Here is a 23,976-nt window from a genome sequence, read left to right as displayed (position 1 = left end):
AAGCCAGATCAACCAGGTTCAAATTCGGATTCCACCACCTTAAAAAGTCATGAAACATTTTGATCTCAACTTTCTCCTCTCTCACATCAAGATAACATGATATATAAGCTATGTTACATGGCTGCTTTTAAAATGACATGAGACAATGCACATACAAATGTTTCAGTACAATGCCTGGCCCATAACAGACGCTCTAAATACGTCGGCTTTGATTATTATTTTAATTTTATTTGTGGCAATGGAATGCAACTGCTCAGGATTCTGTGAAGCCACAGAACACGTAAAGTCACTGGGGTCTCCACACAGTTGAAAAGCACAGCTTGCTCCCAGCTGGGCAGGAAACACTGGAGTGGGTAGGATCCATAGTTTTTTAGCCTGTTGCTAAAACCCCAGTTATGTTCCTTCAAACTGAACTGCATATAGGATCATTGGAAAACCCTGATTATAGAAACTGAGGCCACAAAGGGAAAGATAATTAACTAGGCTTTGAGGTTTATCAGATCTGGCTTCAAAGCATAGCTCTACCCTTTATCCAAGTGTTCCTGGGTCAGTCATTTCCTCTCCCGAGTTTCAGAGAGGATTAAAACATGAAGATTATACGATCTATCTTCATAACCTTTGTAGGACTAAATAAGATGAGGCATGTAAAAAGCCAAGCACAGAGCAGACCCTCTACAACAGTTACTATTATTACTATTATCATTACTATTGGAACCCCCCTCCCCAGCCCCCAGCCTTTCATTACCTTCTCTTAGCCTCTTCATATCGCAGGCGCAATCTAACCTTCTCTGCCAACTGATTGTTGCTGCTGCTGCCAAACTGGAGGAAAGAACAAAGTCAGGAATTATATGGCTGGTGTGGCCAGGGCTCAGTGGGATTTCAGGAACTCAGGAGAGACTCGACAGCTTGCGTGGGAAGTAGCTAAGAACAGCCCCCAATTACTGAGCTGGCTGTGAGGATCGCAAGGAAGCTTGTGAGGCAAAAATTCTCCTTCTTTCAGGCCGTGGGAAGAGCCCCAAATGCAGACTTCGATCCCATCTAGAAGAAAAGCTGAGGGCCCAGAATATCATCTTGCAGCCACAAATGGCGTGGAGCCCATTCAAACCACAGAAGCATGGAGGACAGCTGGTCAGGAGGAAATCGGGACAGCCAATATACAAGAAAGCCATTCTGTGGGCACTGGGGAGGCTCAACTGAAAACTCAGGAGGCTGCAGTCAGGAGCAAAACACTGGGTGAGCGAGGGACAGGTCCTAGAATTGGAAGGAGGCACACAGTTCCTTCACAAATACGTTGGCCCACAGGTGGCTTAGAGACAGACACATGGGTGGCGTGGGAGCGGAGGGGGCAGCCCTGTGGGCCAGGCCAATCTGACAAGAGCAGCAAGAAGCTGCAAGGCTCACCCCATCAGACGTCGATATAGCTTCTCTTCCCAAGTGGGAACACAACTATAGAAATCAGATAGGAGTAGCATTTTAGCCACGGAGGCTGGGAGGAGAGTTTGTTCAATGTCACCTGCTCTAGGAAACAAAAGCTCTCTAAAAATAATGGCTTGCCACAGGGCAGTCCTACGCTTGCTTCCTTGAGCTACGTCTGGACAGACTTGCCCTATTTAATTTTATGGCGCGACTGAGCTTTGGAACTGGGGGTTAGGCAGCTGTCTGAAAGCTGCAGCATTGTTTCGGGACGAAAAGGAGGAAAATATCTTCTGTTTTCCAGCTACTGAAAGAAAAACAGAATGCTGCTGCCAAATGGTACGAAGGACACCAGAGAAAGACCCTTGGTCCTTCAAGAACAGTTTCCGTGCAGTACCTAGAGACACAAGCACATGGCCAGGCAACCCTGTGGAAATGGAGTCAGGGCTGGTTTATCTACTGTCACGCTGGGGCCAGGAGGGCTGCAGGAGGACAGAGCTTCCAAAGGCTGAGTTAGTAGCCAGCCCCACAGAGAGCCACCAACCCACGCCTCAGGTGAGTAAGGAGAAGGTGACCGTCCGTCACGGCAGCTTCCCCCAGGCTGGCCCCCAGCGGTGTGCACTGCATACTCACACTTCCCGAGATGTCTGTCTGGGAGCTCACGTCCAGATACTGTTTCGGCAGTGGGAAACCCGAACTCTCCAGAGAGTTACTGCTGGACCACAGGTCAGAGTGAGACCCTCTGTCGGTGCGGAAGCCGTCCTTCAGCATGGCAAGGCTCTGAGGCGGGGAGGGCAGGGTTAGGGACACACCCATCCTGGGAGGGGCGCTAGGCCTGTCACACTCCATGTGCCTTTCTCTCTACCTTTCGTAATTTAGTAGGAACCCATGCTCATCCATTCTGCTCATCTTGTACAGAGTTGGCAGTGAGTGGATACTTAGTAGGTGCCAGGCCCTTACATGGGAGCGACTTACATGGGGTGGACATTGGCTTGGGAGTCACACTGTATGAAAGGCACCCCTGCTCTGCTGTTTCCCAGCTGTGTGATCTGAGCTAGTTGATTCACCTCTCTGTGCCTCAGTTTCCTCTCCTGCAAAATGGGAATAATCACAGGTCCGACCTCACATGGCTACCATTCCGCTTAAACGAGATAACCAATGGAAAGAGCTAGTACAGCCAATACTCGGTAACTGTCAGCTTTGCCACTGTCTTATGCAAGTCTGTCCTGCCAGGAATGACACGATTATCCCCATTTTACCCATGAGGGAGTTGTGACATGGAGAAGCTGGCACTTGACAGGGCGGGATTTGGTCCTGGTCTATCTGGCCTGAGACTCGGTGCTCTGAAGTACTCATCACGACAGGAACATGCCTCACTGTCCGCCATTGCCTCATCTGAATGCTCTCCCTGAGCCGGAGATTCGAAATTATTCTGTTTGGGACTGAGCATAAAGCTTCCTGCAGCAAGTCATTTATAGCATCTCTGGGCCTCAGGCTCCTACTCCGCTGACCAGAACAATCATATCTCAGAGGTGAGGGCGGCTCCTGGGAGAGGCAGGGAGAGGCACAGGGTGGAGAGAAGGGGCTTCTGAGTCGGGTGTTCATGGGTTTGCAACCTGGCTCTACCATGTGCTCTCTGAGCCGTACAGTCTTTACCTGGATCCTGGGGATAAAGTAGGGTTGAGGTGAGGAATAAGCAAGGCACAGCAAAGTGCTTGGCACAACTGCCTGGCACGTTAAATCACATCTATTATCGTTCGTTCAGTCCCCAGCATAGAGTCAGAACACGCAACGGAATGCTTATCAAGATGCTCCATTTTGATGTCAAGGTTAACGATGCTGAAACACCTCCCTCCATTTGGTTCCTTGAAAAGGAATCCAAGTGCCCCGACCTAGTGGCAAGGTCATGGGCTTTGGACTCAAGGGATCCTGGTCCAGCTCGGCCACTGCCACTAGCTGTGTGACCGTAGGCTAGTCACTCAGTGCTTCTGAACCACCATTTCCTCCCCTGTAAGATGAGACTGAAAGCTCAAGGTGACTAGTGAGGAGAACTCAGTGATCTGTATAGCAAGTGGCAATAGCCTGCATGAGTCCTGGCCCAGAAAAGTGTGCAGGAGAAATGGAGATGGGGTCCACATCAAGGGAACGTTCATACCTTAATGAGATCTTGCTTTTCCTTTTCTCCACAGGTGATGGCCTTTTTGATGGCTTTTGTTTCTCTCAAGACGGCCTGAGCTTCGTCCAGTTTGTAGCTGCCTTGAGCATCCGACATTTTCTTATCGATTCTAGGAGACAGTCAATGGGAAAGGTCAGACGAAGACGGGGTGAGGGATGGGGTTTCCCCAGGAGAAAAACACAGACCACAGTGCTTCCTTCCCTCAAGAAGTCTCCTCTCTGTCCTGCCCCGAGACACAGAAGGAGCCTGTTAAATGGCAAATGTCCCATAGTGTGGGCTGGCAGAGGCAATCCCACTCTGGAAGTCAAGCATCCTCTAAGTGTCAGCTCTTACATGAAGCCTTCCCTGACTACCTCCCTGGGTCCTCTAGGCAGGGCTCAGTGTTCCCTTAGGAATGGAATATATTTGAGTAGCTTTAGTATCTGGCATAGACTAGTTCTTTAATCTCTCACCCTCAGAACTCTTGATATTTGAGGCTGCATTATTCTTTGTTGTGGGGGGTGGGATCCTGTGTATTGGAGAATGTTTAGTATCACGCCTAGCCGCTTCCCACTAGATGCCAGTATCATCTTGACCCCAAGTTGTGACAACCCAAAAGGTTTCCATACTTTGCCTAATGTCATCTGGGGGAGAAGAACAAAATTACCCTCTGTCATAAGCATGAGTGGAGTTGAGAACACAATGAAAGAAAGGTTAGAAGGATGAAAACCCCCAGACCTACCACTTCATAATGTGACCTTGGGCATGGCCCTCAGCCACAGGAGCCTCCAGTTTCTCCCTTTAAAATAAGCTTGATATTGTCACCTGCCCTGCCTATGTCACAGAGCTGTTAGGAACGGCCAGCGGGATAATGGATGGAAAGTCAGGTGATGAACTGGGAAGTACTAGACAAATGTAAGGGATTCAAATACTTCCAGCCTGGAGCACTCATCAGTTCATCGGGGTCCCACACACGTGCATTTTCATGGGGACGGAAAAATTAAAAAAAAGAAGTTAAGAGTCGTGATGTTTCCTGAGGGTCAGATCAAACCAGAGATGGTGTGGATCCCAACCCTCTGGGGACAGGAGGGCTGTGGCTGGAAAGGGTCTGAGAACAGAGAAGAATTTTAGCTGCTTCTCACTATCGCCCAAGGCGAGGAGGCCTGAGGTTTCAGCCCCAGGTAGAGAAAAAGAAGTTTTACAGTCTGAGGGAACACCACAAACCTATTACTTCAGGATGAGAAATGGCTCATAGGCATTTCTTTCTGGTTTCTTGCTAGAGGCCAAATTGTCCTGGGCTAAAAATAACCTGAGAGGGGAATCACTGACCGGGAGCAGGTTTTCATCCTGGTCTCATGTCTCAGCTTCTGAGCAAGAGTGGGGAAGAGAGAGGGAGGGAAAGAGGGAGGGAAAGAGGGAGGGAGGGAGGGAGGGAAGGAGGGAGGGACCACCGCCTCAGAACAGCCCTCCCCCTTCCCTTCCGTTATTTCAGCCTCCGTGGAGAGAAAACAAAGCCCCATTTATGTCTCCTCACTAAAAATAGCCTGTCTATTCCTTTGGAGAACTTGGGCCTGGGCAAGCCTGCCAGGTCAGTGAAGACTGGTCTCCGATTTTTGAGAAACTTTGTCTAAAGGAATCTTTCCCCAGTGGAGGCCTGCCCAAGGTGCCCCATGCAAGGGAGCATCACTGAGGGCAAGTGTCCCGGACTGGAGGGGGCCCTGTCCCAAATTGGGGGGGCGGGGAGAGCAGGGGAGACGCTGTGCGCTTGAGTACATGCAGGGGCTGGGGGCTCTGGGGAGGGGGCTGTGCCCAGTCGTCCTCTGCCAACAGGGTCAGGGTGGTTTTGAAACCTTAGCAGGATGAGACAGAAGCGGTCTGTCTCTGGGCCTCTGGCTCTTCAGACAGCCTCTACCTGATTTTTCTCAGGAGCCTTAGCAACCCCGGCTCTGGAATTTGGCTCCAGAGAGGGAACACTCTTGGGATTGGGGTGGGGGGAGGGGAACAAAGGGTCACCATTATGTACTCGGTGAATGAATCTTTTTTTTTTTTTTTAAGGGAAAAGAAAAGTTGTGTGGTTGCGGGGAAGGGAGGGGTACATGTGTTTTAGGATTTCCAAATGACGCAGCTGTCCTTTCTCTCAGCACTTCAGAGATTCACACGCCCGGGAGCCACAGGACCACCACAGAGAAGAAAGGCAAAGGAAAGGCTCTGACGGCAGCCAGCTCCTCTTGGTCTTATCCAGGCAGCTCTCACCTGGGCAGGGTGGTGTTGGGGACATGCAGAAAGACATGGCGCTGCCCTCCTCCCATAGGGGTAACGTGCCACGTCCCAACTCTATATTTACACGGGCTCAAGGCAGCTGGCAGACCCCTATCCCCAGCTTTTGACTTCATTTTTCAGTCTCCTTTAAGAGGTATCCTTCAATCTTCAACCTTTTTTCTTTTGCAAACTGTGGTTGGTGACCATGAACTGAACAAAAAATGGCTACGTTCCACCTTGCCCCATGGAAGGCAAAGAAGGGCAGACAGGAAGTAGAAGTGGTTGCATTGTCCCCTACTAGACTCTGAAAAGAATCCCAAGGGAGATAGATGGCAAGGGAGCTTATGCTTTCTGGATGGGGAGGGGGTTATCTGGGATGATGCCAGTAAGGGAGGTATATATCAGGAAACAAGCTTCAAAAGCCAACAGTGCTGGGTTCTAATCCCAGCTCTGACGCTTATTAGCTGGGGGGCCTTGGCTGTATTTTTCACCTGGCCAGTGCCTCATCTATAAAATGGGTCAGAACAAAAACGTCTCTTAACAGGGCAAAGGCAATGAAATGAGGCGCAGTGCTAACCCAGCACGGCCTCTAGCCCAGGGAAGATATTTAGTTCATCCAAGTTCCTTCCCAAGGCCAAGCAGGCAACTAGCTAGAGGTCACCCCACTCCCCTCCCACTCACTGGGTTCCCCCTATGTACCAGGCACTGGCACACATCTGACGCGACTTTTCCAATTCAATCTTTACAATGACTTATTTTTCAGATAAGGAAAGCGAAGCTCAGAGATTCCAGGAAACGCATTTGAACCCAGGCCATCTCCTCCTGAGGCTACATTCCCAAGACCCTATGCCAAGGTGTGCACTAAAGCAGAAGTTCCCCCAAACGGAACATGGGAGCGGGCTTCCAGCTGGGGAGTGTGGGCAGCCAGAGCTGCGGTGGAGTCTTTCTTATCTGGGCTGATATCAAACGTCGGGTGGGAGGAGGGAGGGAATCAAAAGGAGGCTTGTCTTTGGGGTTTCAGCTCAGCTTACCAAACGACAAGAATTTTCAATGCTGCTACAGGGTGACAAAGTGGCAAAACAGGTTTGTGGTGGCTCAGAGAATAATGGGAAGTGTTCTCACCACAAGCTCCTGAGGACTGTAGGAAGAGGGCAGAGGGGAGGGCACTGGGGTAAGATGATGAGGGAGTGAGGAGCCCGAAACTAAGTGCTCAGAAGCTACTCCACTGCGAGCAAAGTGGAGGACTGAGGAGGCTTCCCAGGTCAAAAATACGGATTTCCTAAGCTCACATGACTGCCCACAACCATCCCTGGCAGCACTAAAGATCTGTGAGAAACATAAAGCACAATCCCTTAATGAGATTAGAATCCGGTTCGAGACATGATTGAGTATGTATCTACACGTAGGTAAATAACATATATCTATATGAGCACAGACGTATAAAACCATAATTTGTGGTAATTTATAATGCAGAAATGTATTACACACCATCTAGAATACAAAGCCGTACTTTCCTATACCTTGTGGGAGATTCACAGTGGTTCATCCCAGGCACTAGGGACTTGGGGGTGGGAAGACGTGAATAAGAACCAACCGGCCCCGCAACTGGTGGTCAGTTCCCTCAATAAATGGGTCTTAGAGCTAGACATCGAAAGGCTCAGGCTGTGGCCACACACTGGTAGAAGTGGATTTGAGGTTCAGAGGATAAGGAAAAGGTATAATCAGGGAGAGACAAAAAGCAAGTGACTACAGAAGCTGTTGTCTGTACAGATGTGACCTCCCTGGGAATCTACGCGATATGTCCCTGAGAACAGAGAATGTCCGACTGGATTTCCTCTCTGGGGCTGCCAAGACCAGGCACCTTCGTAATGACTGTACAATGAGCCCATCAGATACACTGAAGGGGCCCCAAAGCGTAAGTCTTGCTCATATGTGTCGTCGATAACAACAGTAAGCTAACACTTATTGAGCCCTTACGACGTGACTCGGTTTCCTCATCTCTAAGATGGAGTTAGCTAAAACACCATTTCTTAGAGAGTGGCAATGAGGATCAAACGAGGTCACTCAGGCAGAAACACTGGAAACACTTCCTGGCAGGGAGGAACCGCTCTGAGCTAGCACAACCGCGGTGACCACGGTGAACACATCTGCTCTCAGGAAGCGACAGAACTACATCTTGCTTGGCTGCAAGTCAGCTTCTAAACGCGAGAATCATCGTTACCCAGGATAACTCGGTCAGAGTTATCCCGGAAACTCCGTCAGTCACCATGAAGTACTCTTCTCGTAATTTGTTTGTTGTGGGGGACATCCTTGCTCCTTGCGTGGAGCACACCAGAGGAAGTCGCTGCTGTTTTAGGGAGGTCGTGGGTGAAAAAAGAGCTTGTTTTGTTGGTGTGCCTACGAGATTCTCCTGGGTCTCCTGGAGGGGATGACATGGGGCACAGAAATGCTCCATGATACGTGTTTCTAGGATTGACTTGTAAGACTCAACTGAATGGAACAGACTTGAACAGCTTCAGGAATTCGGGGGACGACGGGAACTCTGGTCTGAAATGATTCCCCCTTTCTCTTTCTAAACCTGAACTGTGGGTGATGACATCGTCAGTAAATGCCAGTGGAACAGAACGGAATCGAATGATTAGAAAGCCACATTTAGAGAAGGAGGAAAGGGCCTGACAGAGAAGGACAGAGGGCAGGTGGGGAGCATGGGAGGGGGCACAGTGGAGTGGACTCACTTCTTCAGGGTCTGAAAGCCACGCTCTTTGAACTGTAACTCCTGCTGGAGGTGAACCATCTCTCTCTTCAGCTTGTTGACCTGCGTGACAGAAAACCACACACACACACACACACACACACACACACACACACACACACACACACGGGACTAGGTAAGAGGTTGGCATTGAGCTGCAGGCTGCCTTCTCCCCAAAGGGAACCCCAGACTGCCCCCACTGCCGGCTCAGGTCACCACCACGTGGGCCACATTGGTCACAATACCCTCCCCTCGCGGGTGCTGCCTTGGTCTCTGCACCTGCCCCTTCAGCCAGCATTGTAGCCCGGTGTCCGGGACGTCATCCATAGCCAGCCCTCGCTCCAGGGAAACAGGAGGCGGACAGGCGTTGGCAGACGTGCCACAGAGCTTGGCCTCCCCACTCCCTAGCTGGGTGAGCTCTCTCAGGGCCTCTCCCCTCGCTGAGCCTCCCCTCCGGTTCTGCTGAATGACAACGATGGCATTCCTTAAAGCAGGTAATGGGTGTGGGAGTGCTGTGCATAGATGCAAGAGGCAATACAGTGACTTCAGAGACAAGACATGGCCGGCAGCCAGCTCCGGCAGGCAGGAATGCTGTGCGTGGCCTGCAGGGTTTTTAAATTTTTATAAATTAGTGGCTAATAATTAAATATGGAGACATTTCAATAATAAGCCTAGCTAGGCAGTTCTTCTCTAAGAATACTTGAAGGTGTGCCAGCACTGAGCCCACATTCCTGCACGGCCACGCTAGGCGAGGGCCGAAATCCAGCTCCTTTAGCCGGGGTATCTGTGTCCAGGTTAGAGCGTCTGCCTCCCTCACCCCCAGCCCTCGCCCCACTTGTGTGGCTGCTTGTAGGCATCTGCGTGGGTAGAGCCCATCTGAAGCTTAACTAAACCAGTGTTCTAAATACTGACTATACCTTGAACACGTCACTTAATTGCGGTGCTTCAGTTTCTATGTCAGCGAAATGGTAATTGTGACGTAATTAAATAAGCTAACGTGGCACGAGCAGTAGCTGGGAAGGTAGCACACTACACTACGAACTCTGGACTCAGACTCGGTCTCTGGGGACCTTGGGCAAGTTACTTCTCCTCGAAGCCTCTGTTTACTCATCTTCAAATGCAGATACTGACAGTAGCTACTTCATGGGGTTGTCCTAAGGACCTGAGGCAATACATATGGAGCTTTGAGCACCATGCCTCGTATATAGTGACTGGTTGTGAGATGGCAGCTGCTGTTACTCTTACTATTCCTACGCTAAGGACAACGACTGCTACTCATATTACTGTGTAGGGCCTCCTTAGTCAGCACTGGCTGCCACTGCCTGGTTGAAGGATTTACTCTGTTTTTTGTTGTTGTTTTTTTGGGGGGTCGGGGTTGGCTAGGGGCCTAAGGCTGCTTTAGTGACCCTCCCCATCAATAGCACAGACAAAGAGGCCATACCCGGGATTTTGCAGTGGCAATTTCAGCTTTCAGGATCTCAGGGTCATACTTAGAGCTGGATGATGAACCGGAGACCACTGCAATGAAAAAGACAAAAAAAAAAAAAAAAAATTCTGTAGAAGAAACACATTTTGGCAAAGTTGGCTTGTTTGGCCATCTGGATAAACCCAGAAAGGGATAACTAGCAGTGAACAACCAAAATGTCCAACAAAGGGGAGTTTGTTGAATAAATATGTACATGTATAAAATGGGGACTATGCAACTTACATGATTTAAAATAATGGTGCAGAAGAATATTGAACAAAAGAGAAAAGGTCCAAAACATACGTGAAAATGATAGTTTATAAAAAATTATATAACTTAAATAACTTAAATACGGAAAATATACACACAGTAAACAAATCCACACACATGCATATACCTCTAAGAAAAAACTGGAAAGAAATGTACCAAAAAGATAACATTGATATCTACAAATCTGGATGATGGATACTATTAATTTTCATCTTTGTGTTTTTATCTTTTCTACATTTCCACATTTTCTAACACAAACATATTTTTACAATCAGAAAAAAATTACTGAAAATATTACTTATTGTACTTTACAATATTAAGGTACATTTGAAAAGGAAAATAAATTACCCATAAACCTATTGTCCTAACACAATGATTTTTTTTTCCTCTAAGTTGCCTTCCAATGTTTACCTACAGTTTCATTGTGTACTGTCATCTTACTGCATTTTAAAAATAGTTATGTCTTGAAAAAAGATTTTAAGGCTTGCAAAAATAAACACAACAGCGTAAAATCCATTTAAAGAAAAATGAGACAAAAGGGAAAATAAGAATGAGGCAGCAACGTGGCGGTAGGTGTGAGATTAGGGCTCACAGCATCCAGGAGGTCCCACTTCCTGACCAGTTGCCACAAACCTGGCTGAGCTTCCCTCACTGGAGCTGTGAAGAGGGAAACAGGGCTGATAAAGGATTCACGGTATCCTTAAGGTGAACACAATCCCACTGTTTGGGAAAAGGACAGTCATTCCTGGTTGGGAGGCCAGAGAAGTGTTGCTCCCGTGAGTCCTCAATCCCACTTGTGTGAGCAATTTCACCAAATCCCCATCACGCTGCCTATTCCTGTGTAGCAAGACCACCTGCTGGCTACAGACCTACCCGGATTTTTCTGAAGATAGAGAAGCTTATTTGGAGATCAACGGGGACCTACAGAGTGAAGGGGATGCTGCTCTCCAGATGTCGCCAAAATACTTGAATGGGCCTTCTGATTATGCCTGAGGAAAGTTACAACGTAACACTGGGAAGCTCCGGGAAAGGAGAGCTAAAACTGCTCTGCATCACAGCAATGGATGGTTTGCACACGGGCAGTGCTGCATTTCTGCCGGGTTTACAATGGTGATGATGGTGATGGCGAGGGCGAGGAGGATGGCTGAGGCTGGGCTTTCCCAGAAGAGATGAGGAGGGGGCACCAGGATGGGGGGGGGGCTTGTGGCCCTCGTGGTGAGCACGGAACAGCGTCTCCAGGCACAGGGACGTTGCGTTTCCAAATGGAAGCTTCCACTTCCTGCATTCTAACTCCTCTGGTCGTTGCTGCTCTTGGGGATTTGGGGGGTGGGGGAACCAGGTTGGATGCAGAACTGGAGGCAGTCACTTAAGCATATTCCCCAGGTGGGCAACAAAATGTTAAGGTAGTTAATATACTTGTTACCCTCTGATCAAGAAAAAACCTGGGGAAAGACAAAAATCATCTCCAGTAATGAGGTGGGGATACACACACACAAAAAAGTACCTGTTTAGCAAGCGCCCCACCTTACCAACCACCCCGCTCATCAGACCATGGTGCTGGACTTGGGTCCACACTTCAGGGAAATGTTCAGATGAGCATGGGAGCCACCTGGGAGAACTCATGAAAAATGGCAAGACCTGTCCCTAACACAACGAGGGTGGTTGCAGGGACCAGCAATACCAGGGCTGACTTGTGGAACGTGGGAGTGTTCCTTGGGCATGCTCAGAAATCCTGAAGGAAAGGGAACCCCAAAAAGAACAGACTCCGCCACCTGGGCCACCGGGGCTTGAAGTATTATCCTCTGGAGTACCATTGAGCAATGCACACTATTTGTACCCAAAGCTGCTGAAATCGGATGTGGCCTGTTATCATTTTTAAGTACACATTTTATCAAAGTAAAAAAAATACATATGGAAAAGTGCACAAATCATATGTGGGCAGCTTGAAGAATTTTCACAAAAATACACTCAACAAACTAGCCTCCCCCATCAAGAAACAGGTCATCAGCTTGTCTGCGTCCCCTCACTGCCCCTCCAACAAAAAAAAGTTTATATTTGAAAAGGACCTTAGAGACTGCCTTTAAAGTCTCACCTTTTCATAGTTTTTAAGTTTTAGTTTTTGCTCAAGTTATATAGGAACCCAGCTTAACGGTCCAACACAGTACGAGTTTTGCTATTAAAAAAAGAGCATGCCACAGGTCCCTACCCCCATATTTCACTCCCTATAAGGGAACCATTTCAACGTTGTCAGCCAGTTTCTCGGGTATCCACCTACATGTGTGCAATATGCTTGTATTGCTACTTCTTGATTTGTATCAGTTTTAGGCATTATTTATTCACTTGTCTCTCTGAAGAAGGAAGCCTGAGGTTCCCTCCCTTCTCAGCCCCTACACCACACTCGTGCACCCCTCCCCAATGCCCTAGCCCCCTCAGAGACAGAGTAATTTGGGTGAAAGCAATCTTTGGTGTTTGCCATTGCTTTTACTCTGTAAACACTATTTGGGGCAGAGGCATGTCGCCTCTTGCTTGCTTTTTCTTTCCAAGCACGTTTATTTTTCCAAGAGTTAATAATTGTCATTTTTATGTTTGTCTACAAACTTATCACTGATTCAACCTTACAGCCTGCCAGTTAATTCGGTCTCCTCTCAGAGGCCAGGCCAGTACGCCCAGTCTGCCGGGTTGCTCTATTTGGCTCTGCCTCACCAGGCGTGTTAGCTTCAGTGAGAACTGCTCACTCTGTCTGCACAGCTGGCGTCCGGAGATTCCCAACGTGCCTCCGCCTCCTTCCTACATACCATGTCTTCTCTTCTGTGGCCTACCCCTTCATTTTGGTAGAACACCACTTCTAGAAGCTTCATGAAAAGGAAACCACAAAGGAAATAATTTGTTTGAACTCTTGTGTGTCTAAATATATCTTTTCTTTTCCCCCTGTCACTCACGCTGCACAGGGTAGCCCAGCTCCAGGGAGAGCAGTTGTTCACAATCTTAGCTGTAGAGGGCGCAGCTCACTGGCCCACGTGGAAATTGAACTGACAATCTGGGCGTTAGGAGTACGGCACTCCAACCACCTGAGCCACCGGGCTGGCCCTAAAAATGTCTTTATTTTATTCTATACTTGAGTCAAGGTAGTTTTGCTGGATATAGAATTCTAGGTCGGAAATGATTATTACCCTTAAGAGTTGGAAGGCATTGCTCTCTTGTCTTTTAGGTTTCCGGTGTTACCACTGAGAAGTCCGGAGCTGTGTGGAGCCCTAATAATTTTTGTGTGACCTGGTTTTATTCTCTGAAAGCTTTTAAGATGTGGAATCGTTCCCAGTGTTTGAAGTTGCACAACGGCAGGCCTTAATGAGGTTGACTTGTATCCACAGTGTTGGGTTGTTCCCAGAGCCTTTTCAAATCTAAAAATCCTCTGCCATCAGTTCTGGGAAATTCTTCTATATAATTTCATTGATGCTTCTTTCCCCGTTTCTTCTGCGTTGTCTGAACTTTCATTATTCAGAAAGTAGATTTCCTGGCTGGGTGCTCTATTTTTCCCTCTTATATTCCATCTCATTTTATTTTTCTTCTGCTTTTTAGAAGATTTCCCCAGTTTTACTTTCTAGTCTTCAGACAGATTTTTCATTTTTATCGTATTTTGATTTCCGAAGGTTCTTTCCTGTTCTCTGGAGGTTCCTTTTGATAAAAGGTAGCCTCCCGTTCTTGCTTCATGGTTGTGTAGCTTCTCTTATGTTTTCTTCTCCACGTACACTTCCTGTTCCCTCTGAGGCCCTCCCATCACCATGTGTTTGTATCAGTCTCTATTTTTCATGTGTGAGCCTTTCCTCAACGTCTACAATCTCAGCTGTTGGCTCACATTTAAGAGTGGAGGCCCAAAATGTTGACTGGAGCAGAGCTGTTCACTGTGGGTTCCGTGGTACATGACTTGGCTGGACTGTTTCATCAGGAATCCTCACTGTCAGTGTCTTCACATCTTTTCATCTCTTTTCTCTGTTCAGATTTCCCCAGACTCTTCTACTGTCCAGCCTGGAGGGTAATAGCCTGGCACCATTCTGGGAACCAACGAGTACACGTGGCTGGGATCTCCAAAATCCTGACTGTCCACGTTCACTTAATCATGTTTTCAGTATGGTACACTGAATTTACCTTGATCCTGGCATTGAACTTACCTTGATCCTGGAGTCCAGAAACTCTTGTTTTGCTCTCTCCAAAAAAAATAAACCTCAAGTCTTTTTCCAGGTTGGGGATAGGCAGTTGACTGGCTGTTCCAATTTGGGAAGGAGATCTGGCAGTCTATCCCAGAAACAACTTTCTTCCAACCCTCTCTATTTGAGACCGTCCTCACCTTACTCCCTCTCCCAGACATAGGTGCAGCTCCAATTTGCACTATGTAGACTAGAGTGTTGGTTTTTCTCACTCCTGGTCCATTTTCTCTTTTCTCGGGTCTATCAGATAGGTTGCCACCTGTCTGCTTTCACCTTTTACTGCTGTTCTTTTTTCTCCAAGTTTCCCTGTCTTTCTGCACGTATGCCTTTAAAAATCTCTTATCTGATCTTTTCTTAGTTTCAGGAGTGAGTGAAATCAGATGGGTGGTTCAACTGGCCTTTTTAAGTGCAAGGCTCCCAATGATTTATTTTTCGAATTTTCTCTCTCCAAGACCTGGAGAGAGGAAAGAGCATGGTGAAGTCCCAAAGAACTCAGCACGCTTGAGTTCTCATCTTTCAGAGAATGGGAGGACCCCAGTCTAGCCCAAGAACCTTAGAAGTTGATTGGCTGACTTGGATTCAATGAAAGAGAATTGGTTTTAGGGTAAGACACTCCTGGGTAAAAAGGCTAGACTAGCTCTGCCACTCTTTACCAGGATGGTAAAGACCTTGGGGAAGCTACTTCCCCGCTCTGGGCCTCCATTTCCTTATCTGTAAAATGAGAACAGCAGTATCCTGCAGGATTGCGTGTGTCTATGTGTATGTGGGTGGGGAGGGAGGTTACTTTAAATGGCACGTGTAGAGTGGCCAGCACATTGCCCTGCAGGAATATAACAGGTGCACATTAAATGTTAGTTGTCTTCTCCTTCCTCATGGAGCTAGAGATTGCACCAGAGGTGACAACAAAGTCTCCATACCCAGAGTGGGGATCCACTTTGGCCAGGCCCCACATTCCAAGGCCAGGTGGCAAAACTCTCACAAGCCCCAGCAGGCCATGTGAGTTAGAAGCGAGGCATGTAACCTCACCCGTCTATCGACAGGTGGAAGAGCTTGACCTGGAAGGCAAACCTGGCTTGTAAAACCCGAAGAAAGTCATGAGGAAGCTTCGGTCATTTCACTTTAACTGGAATGGTTGGGCTGGGGGACGCCCCAATTCCTGGCCAGTGTGGATCTCAGATCAGGTTGCCTGAGATGACCCCACTCCCGTCAGATGGAAGTTCTTTAACATTCTTTAACAGAGTTGTCTTTGGGCCTGAGGGTGCTCTTGGGAGCGTCCAGAAGTCATATGACAGGACTGCACGGTTTACTCCCTATCATTAATCATGGATTTATTCAATAGGTTCCAAGGATCTGTTAAAAAATCTTTGTCATTTCAATGCCAATGAATTAATAATATCAAATAAAAACTGTTATTATTTATTGACAGCTTAAGGATGTGACAAGTACAATTCCAAGTCCTTTGCATTTGTTAACTACTTTAAGCCCCATAACACCCCAATGAAGGTAATACTGTTACTATGTCCATTTATAAATGAAGAATTTGAGGCAGAGAAAAGTGGCATAACTTGGGCATGGGTACACGGCTAGTAAATTGCATATCCTGGATTTGGACCCAGGCAGTCCAGCTCCAAAGTCCATACACTCAAAATATTATGTAAAGTGTTTCCTGCCAAGAAGAATATTTATTGAGCTGTTAATATGTTCTAAAGGAATTGTTTTACCTGGACCAGTGGTTTTTGATGGGGAAATCTTGCCCCCAAGGACACATTTGGCAATGTTTAGAGACATTTTGGTTGTCACAACTTGGGGTCAGGAGGACGACTGGTGTCTAGTGGATAGAGACCAGGGACGCTGAAAAACATCCTACAATATACAGGATAACGCCTACAATGAAGATTTACCTGACCCAAATGTCAGTAGTACTGAGGTAGAGAAACCCTGACATGAAGCCATGAGAGGAAGGTCCATGCTATGAACATTTGTACATTTAAACAGAACGAAGCTCAGCCTTACAGAGATGAGGTACGTTCCCCAGGTAGACACAGTAACGACAGAACAGGACCAGAACCCAAGACTCTGACTTTGCAGTCCAGTGACCACACCTCCCCCCACAGTGCTGCTCTGCAGGGTGGCTTCATTCTTGCCCGTGCGCCTCTTTTCTCCACCCTGACTTTATTTTGGAAACTATATTTACAGAAAATTTGAAAGCAAAACAGAATGAATATTGCTATATCTTTCACCTAGATCCAAGTTTTAGCATGTCCCCACATTTGTTCTGTCTACCCTCCCTCCGCCCCAATTCTTTCTCTCAGTAGGATGTCTGGTTCTTAGTAAGTTCTCGGTGAATGATTACTGGACATGGTGGCAAAGATGAAAACCTATCCCATATTCAAAGCCATCAATGTGTCACTGACATCCATTCATCTGCTCACCGAGACTGACACCGTAATCTCCCTCCCCTTCTTTTTGGAATTAAGTCGCAGGCATGCGTGTCCTAAGAACAAGGACATCGTCCTATAAAGCCACTACATCATTATGAAAAAGTCTCTGTTGTCTGAGCATGTCTTTTATGGCTGTTTCCCCTCCCTCCCTCATCCCCCCATCCAGGGTCTTATCAAGGTACAAACATTTTATTTGGTTTATGCCTCCTGAGACTTTTGTAAAAGTCTAGAACAGCTTCCTTTCTTTTTGGTTTTTCAAAGCAATTGTGTTTGAAGAGTCCAAGCCCACCATCTTGTAGGATATTCCACGTTATGGATTTGTCTGGCTGTGTCGTCATGATGTGATTGAGAGTAAATGTTCTTGTCAAGACTCCTCCACAAGGTTCCTATTGCCGCTCATCAGAAAGCACATGATGTCAGCATGTCTCATTCTTGGCGACACTAACTTATCACCTGTGTAAGGCGGTGGCTGCAGCTCTGCGCCATGTGCAGACACGTTTCATCCTCCAAAATCAGTTACTTGATTTTTGGGTGATACTTTGGGTCTATGTAAACATTTTGCCCCTCAAACAGGAAGGTTTATACACTTGTCATTTTTTCAGACTGCGTGAATTTAGAGACCAAAAAACCATTGCTTCTTCAGTTTCACCTGGGACAGTATCTCTCTTCCAGGATTGCAGTAAGGGCAATGTTATAGACTGATTAAATTGTGTCCTCAAAAAATCATGTGTTGAAGCCTTAATCCCTAATGTAATGATGTTTGGAGGGGGGGCTGTTTGGAGGCAATTTGGTTCAGGTAAGGCCATGAGGGTGGGGCCTTCATGATGGGATTAGTGTCCTTATAAGAAGCGACACAACGGACAGCATGCTGTCTCTCTCTCTGCCATGTGATGACACAGTGAGAGGTGGCCATCTGGCAGCCAGGAAGAGGGCTCTCACCAGAACCAGACCAGGCTGGCTCCCTGATCTTGGACTGCCAGCCTCCAGAATTGTGGGAAGATGCATTTCTGTTGCTTAAACCACCCAGTCTATGTAGTATTTTTGTCATGGCAGCCTGAGATAAGACAGATTAAGTGCTAAAATCCTCACGACAGTTTCTAGGACATAATTTGACCTAGAAATAGCTAATGAGTATAATAGAATTTGTTTCCATAATCTGAAATCCTGGGATTTTTCTTGAGTTGCTCAGGAAAAGGGCGGGGCTGGGACAGTGAGTGACCTGGTAAGTTTTGTCCAAACTTGCTTCTGGCAGACCAAACTTTTCAAAGTGAGGGCTTCATAAGGAGGAGTGGTGTCTGACACCTCCTTGACACAATGGCCTAATGCTGGCTCCTTGGCCCACACTGAAAATGTTGGGGGGACAGACGGAAAGGGTTTGGAACTTATTGCCTCTCACCAGCTGTAAGACCCTAGGCATGTTATCGATCCCCTTTAAACCTCAGTTTCCTTATATGTGAGAAGATATATTAATTGTACTTGCCTATAGCGTCGGTACAAGGATCAACTGAAATAGCAAACTCAGACCTTTGCAGAATGCCCATCATGTAGTAAGTACTCATCAACCACAGGAAAGGCTTGGTTATTAGAAATACTGGTCTAAGACTTAAACAAAGTCACGTTGGAAGAGGTTAGCGGGCTCTGTGACAGCCACCGTTCTGGTGTGGGCCATGCAGTGGGAGTGAAGGACGGGGGCGGGGGGTGGTGGCTGACATGTCTGCTGACCCCTGCAGGGAGCAGGGAGCACAAAGAGGCCCTGGCCTTATAGTTTCTCTTCTAGTGGAGGAAATACCGACAGGCATCTAAGCAGATGTCCTGTGATACGTGCTATGAAGAAAATACACGGAGCGCCATTACAGAGGACAACTTTGGGGCACGGGGGCTCTGCTGATAGAGTTGTCACAAGTAGGACTCTCGGAGGACGTGACCTGGAGGATAAGACTGGAAGGATGAGAAGGAACGAGCGAGCGAGCAGAAGTGCCGAGGTGCAAAGGTGCAGGACAGCTCGGGAAGCAGAAGTGGGGGAGGGCGGCCTCCATGCATCTGGAGATTAATGAATGAGAGCACGAGATGGGCTGGAAGTGGCTGGCAGAGGCCTGACCACCTAGGGCTGCGGAGGCCACAGAAAGGGCAATGGGAAGCCACTGAACACGTGCTTTCACATTGTGGAAACACATATGCAACATAAAATTGACCGCTCTCACCATTTTTAAGTGTACCGTTCAGGGACATTAAGTGCATTCCTACCGCTGTGCACACATCACCACCACCCGTCTCCAGGACTTTTTCGTCTTCCCAACCTGAAAATCCATGCCCATTAAACATGAACTCTCCACACCCCACTTCCCTCAGCCCCGGAAGGGTTTTAAACAAGGAGATAATGCAACCTGACTGGCATTCTGAGGTGACTATAGATGAATGAACAAAAAAATGGCATGAAAATGGCAAATGAATCATTGCAGGGCAGGAGCAGGGAGAGATGTTTTGCGCAGGAGTGGACACGGAGGAAAACAGGCAGATGAGAGAAGCACTGAGGCAGTGCAGGCAGGGCTCAGGGCAGCCGGTCCCCTCTCCATGTAGTGGGGGTGGGGGGCGGGGCTCGGTGCTGGTGGGGGGGCCGGGGGATGGGCGCTGCAGGGGTGGGGGAGGTACTCACAGCTGACCTGGGAGCCCAGCTTGTGCTCCCAGACGGCGTGCAGCTGCTGATACTCCTGCTGCGCGAGCTCCAGGCGCTGCTGCTTCACCTGGTAGATCTCCTTTTGTGCGCTCAGGGCCTCCTGGGCCACCACCAGGTAATCCTTCAGCATGTGCTCCTGCTCCCGCCGCCATTGTACCCGGGGGTCCTCGATCTGAGTGGTTTCTGGAACAGACCCCAGAGACTTTAGGTCAGCACCTCACAACTGTTTGTTGGGTTGGGGGCCTGTGGAATCCACTACCGGAGAACAAAAAACATAATGAATACAAAACCACAATTAATGTGAATGGGTTAAACTTACCTATTAAAGAACAGAGACTCTTCACTGCGATTAAGCAAACAAACACACCATAAACCAGGATCGGTTTCCAAACCTAAAGTCAATCTGTCTGAAAACAGCTAGGAGAAAGACCAGACTTGAGTTCTAATCTAGACAGAGAGTCTCAAAGACATTATAGATGTTTAAGGGCACCTGTTTTGACAAAGAGTCAAGTAAAATAACTAACATTTCAGAGGATATGAAGGCACCGCCATACCCTACTGGAAATGTAAATTAGAACACCCTAACTAGAGGGCTATCTGACCATGCACATTAAGAGCCTTAAAATGTTCATCCCCTTTGACCAATAATTCCCCCTAATTTATTATAAAAATTAATAAAAAATTCAGGCAAAGATGCATTGGTACAAAACCATGATAATAATGATAATGAAAATAAATAACAAGCACTTAATAATGTTTATTCTACGCCAAGTACTATTCTAATTACTTTATATCTATTTATTCCTTCAAGCCTTTCACGAACCCTACAAAGGAGATTCTATTACTACCCCCATTACGCAAAAGAAAAAACTGACACAGAGAAAGGTTAAGCAGCTTGCTCAAGGTCATGCAGGAAATAAGTGCTCAAATAAGCATGTTATATTTACATACTACCCTAACACAGTCTTTAGAAATGTCTTTGAAGAAAATTAATAAACCGGAAAGGTGCTTCTGATATAAAAGTGAAAGGACAGGGTGCAAAACTGCATAATTTTGTATTTATCAAAATAAAAATGCAGTTCTCCAAAAGGTTAAGTGGAAACTTCGCAAATGATCAATAGTCACTGTCCTGATTCTTCATTTTAATTTTTAAAATTTTATGTACAATAAATATGTGCAGTGATAATCTGGGGCGGGGAGTCAGAAGACAAAAAGTCATTAAAGAAAAGAGGCTAGCCAGACGCTGAGCAGATGTAGGAGAGGTCAAAGCATCAATGCCCAAGACTGTCAACTCCTCAGTCATTTCCCGCTTGGTGGGTGGAGTCAGGGATGACGGACACACCAGAAATTGTACAAATCGGGGCCACATGGTACATGCAGCCTGCAGATAGGTTTTGCTTAGCCCAAAGGCCTTTTAGGCACTGGTGTTCAAAACGAGGAGAACATGCCACTCGCAGCTTGAAACTCTCCAATGGCTCCCACCTGACATGGAGCCAAAGCCAGAAGAACCCGTAAGGCAGAACACCGCCCATTTACGTCCTGCTGTTCTCTGGCCTGCTGTCCTTCTCCCTGCTTCCTCACTCATTCCGCTGTCTGCACGCCTGCCTCCTTGCCATCCCTAGAGCAAGCTGAATGTGATCACACCTTAGTTTTTTGTTCTGTCCATCCTCTCTACTTGAAACACTCCCTCACCTCCTCCAAGCCTTAGCTCACACCTCATTTTCTCAATAAGCCCTTCCCCTGCCCTCCCCGGCCACCCGCAAACCCATCCCAGCACACCCCGGCCTCACACTCTGCTTTCAATTTTTCCCATAACACTAATAATTTTCTAACATACTACACAATCTGCTTACTTATTTTGTTTATTTTCTCATTTGCCAAAATGAAAGCTCTCTAAGAGCAAGGATCATTTCCCTTTCATGTACCCCAAGCTCCCAGAACAGTGCCTGGAATATGATAGGTAGTCAATAAACATTTGCTGAATGAATGAATGCTAGATGGTGGATTTAATTTGTTGTTCAATTCTATTGTGTCTATAACTCTTAGGAGTGTAATTTCAGTCAATGCACAAAACACACACACAGAGGACGGGTCCGAGTCCACAGCTCTGAATGCTTGGGCCTCGATGGTCACCTTTAGGCTGCCTTTGTATCACTGGCTCCATCTACACAGGGGGCACCCTCCATGCAACGAGGGCACCTTCAAACCAGAAGGAAATCAGGAGCCTAATAGCTGGTAAAATTACCAGATAGAATTATTCCTCTTCTGACCCCCATTTACTCATTCCCCACCACATACCCACCCCATTTCTGCCATCATCCCCTCAAGAATAAACTCTGCTACTGCCCGCTACTCCTTCCTTCCATCTCTCCATCGTCTCCCAGAAGCACCTTCAAACCCCGCTCTCGCCATCAGACTTTAATGAGGGGGATGCACTCAGCAATTAGAAACAGGAAAGGACTGATTAGGGTTCCTGTACAGCGTGTTTAACCCAGCACAACATGCAGCCCTCCTAGCATTAACCTCATTCCCCATACACACTCAATTAGGCATATTTACTTCTCATTACCCAGTATGCAATCATGAGTGCTAATAAAAAGCTCTGCTACCCCCAACAATGCAATTAATGCCATTAGCTGTCTCTCAGAAACTCTTCTACCCTTTGGTGCCAACAACAGTCCGCTCATTCATCCATTTTAGTCCCGCATTCATGCGTGTACGCCCTTTTCTTTCTAGCAGAGGTCAAGTGCACACCTACTGTGTGTCCTACCAGGCACAGGCCTGGGGTTAGAGAGATGAATTGGACCCTTTCCTACTCCAGAAACAATTGCAGCAACAGCTAAGTGGTTACACTACAGGGTGATGAGGAGCACACAGAGCTATGGCCAGGTGCTACTGAAACCCGGAGAGGGCAGTGGGTGGAGCAGCATCTCAGTTCTGGTTCAGACCCCAGCTCTGCCGTGTTTTAGCTGCGTGTGGAGTGGTCAGTTACTACTGCTAAGTCCCACTTATAAAATGGAGACAATCATCCTACACCCCTCAGGGTGGCTGACAGGATCCAATAAGATGAGGCCTATCAAGGGCCGTCGCCCCGCACAGGGCACAGAGCATATGCTCAGTGAATGGGCTGCTAGGATTTGGAGCCTCAGGCTTTGCCAGGCGTGTCTCATCCCAGTCCAGTCTCCTACCTGAAAGGATAAAGGAAATCCTCTCGTTCAGCAGGTTGAGAACGGAGACAGAAAAACAGAAAAACCCTCTTTCCTCTCTACACACGAACAAATGGGGCAGCAAATTTCAGAGGACAGGAGTGGTCTTGGCCAAGAAGGTATACAACGGATGAGGCCCAAATACCACAACCTGGCTTCCTCCACCTGTCAGACAACATGCTTCTCCCTTTCTCAACCTATTCCTCCATCACGGGCCCAAAGAGAAAGACACTAGGGACCTTCATTCTGGATCGGGGTATTTGGATCACACATACACAGCGAGGGTGGTGGACGGGTGGGGTAGAGATACACATACCAACCCACTATGGACACATATGTGTGCACGCGGCTGGGAACCTGCTGGGGCTCTGGCTGCTGCAAAATGATCTGGCAGTGACAATGACACCTCTATCTTTTACGGAGAAAATCTTATGCCCATGAATTGATACACGGAGAAAAGAAAAGAATACATGCACGCACACACAGAAACACACGTTTGGGAAATGTCTGGAATGATACATGAGAAATTGTTAGCAGGGCTCTGGCTCTGTAAAATTGGGGAGATGGGTTGCAAGAGGTGGAGTTTCGGATTCTATTTAAACCTCTTCTAAACTGTTATTTTATACGAGCCTACATTATCTAGCTATCTCTACACTGACATCTCTATAGAACTAATAACACAAAACGCAATCTGGCTTCAAGAACCTCTGCTGGTAGCTCTTCCAGACTTGGGGGTGAGCGTGGAGGGAGGGGAATGGGGCAGGGAGGATGGCCAGGAACTTACTGGTGTTGTGGTCTATGAAGTAATCTCCAACCTGTGGGTCGTACGCCTCTTCCCATCCTACCGGCAGCTCGTTACTGATGCAGTCGGCAAAGGTGAGCGGTTTGGTGTACCTGGCAGGGAGAGGAGAAACACACCGCATCAGCCTACAGCCCCCAAGCCCCTGCAACTCGCTGCTTCTCTTGGCTTTCCTGCTCTTCAGGGCTAGCCCAACAGACCCAGACACTGCGCTGCCACCATATCTGCCCTGCTGTCCCGGGGAGGTGAACACATGGAAGGAGGCAGGGAATCTGCGTTCCCATCCCAGCTTTGCCACTAACAAAGAGTAATTTGAGCTGGTCACCTTCCTCTTCTGGCC

The 23,976-nt window shown here is 47.5% G+C and overlaps 1 protein-coding gene across 1 annotated transcript in view; it reads right to left on the bottom strand.

Annotated features, from left to right (window-relative positions):
- WWC1 (WW and C2 domain containing 1) overlaps positions 1-23,976 on the bottom strand; it is a 122,490-nt gene that overhangs the window by 37,503 nt on the left and 61,011 nt on the right. Inside the window, exons 2-8 of the mRNA XM_081035896.1 lie at positions 23,622-23,731; positions 19,611-19,814; positions 10,021-10,097; positions 8,563-8,642; positions 3,569-3,698; positions 2,047-2,193; positions 746-819 (exon numbers count right to left, since the gene is read on the bottom strand). Of these exons, the coding sequence (XP_080892022.1) occupies positions 746-819; positions 2,047-2,193; positions 3,569-3,698; positions 8,563-8,642; positions 10,021-10,097; positions 19,611-19,814; positions 23,622-23,731 (822 nt within the window). The remainder of the gene's footprint in view (positions 1-745; positions 820-2,046; positions 2,194-3,568; positions 3,699-8,562; positions 8,643-10,020; positions 10,098-19,610; positions 19,815-23,621; positions 23,732-23,976) is intronic.

Source organism: Rhinolophus hipposideros (genome assembly GCF_964194185.1).
Source record: "Rhinolophus hipposideros genome assembly, chromosome: 23".
NCBI lineage: Eukaryota > Metazoa > Chordata > Mammalia > Chiroptera > Rhinolophidae > Rhinolophus > Rhinolophus hipposideros.
Note: the sequence above shows the minus strand (reverse complement) of the source record. Positions and strands in the feature narration are given on the sequence as shown.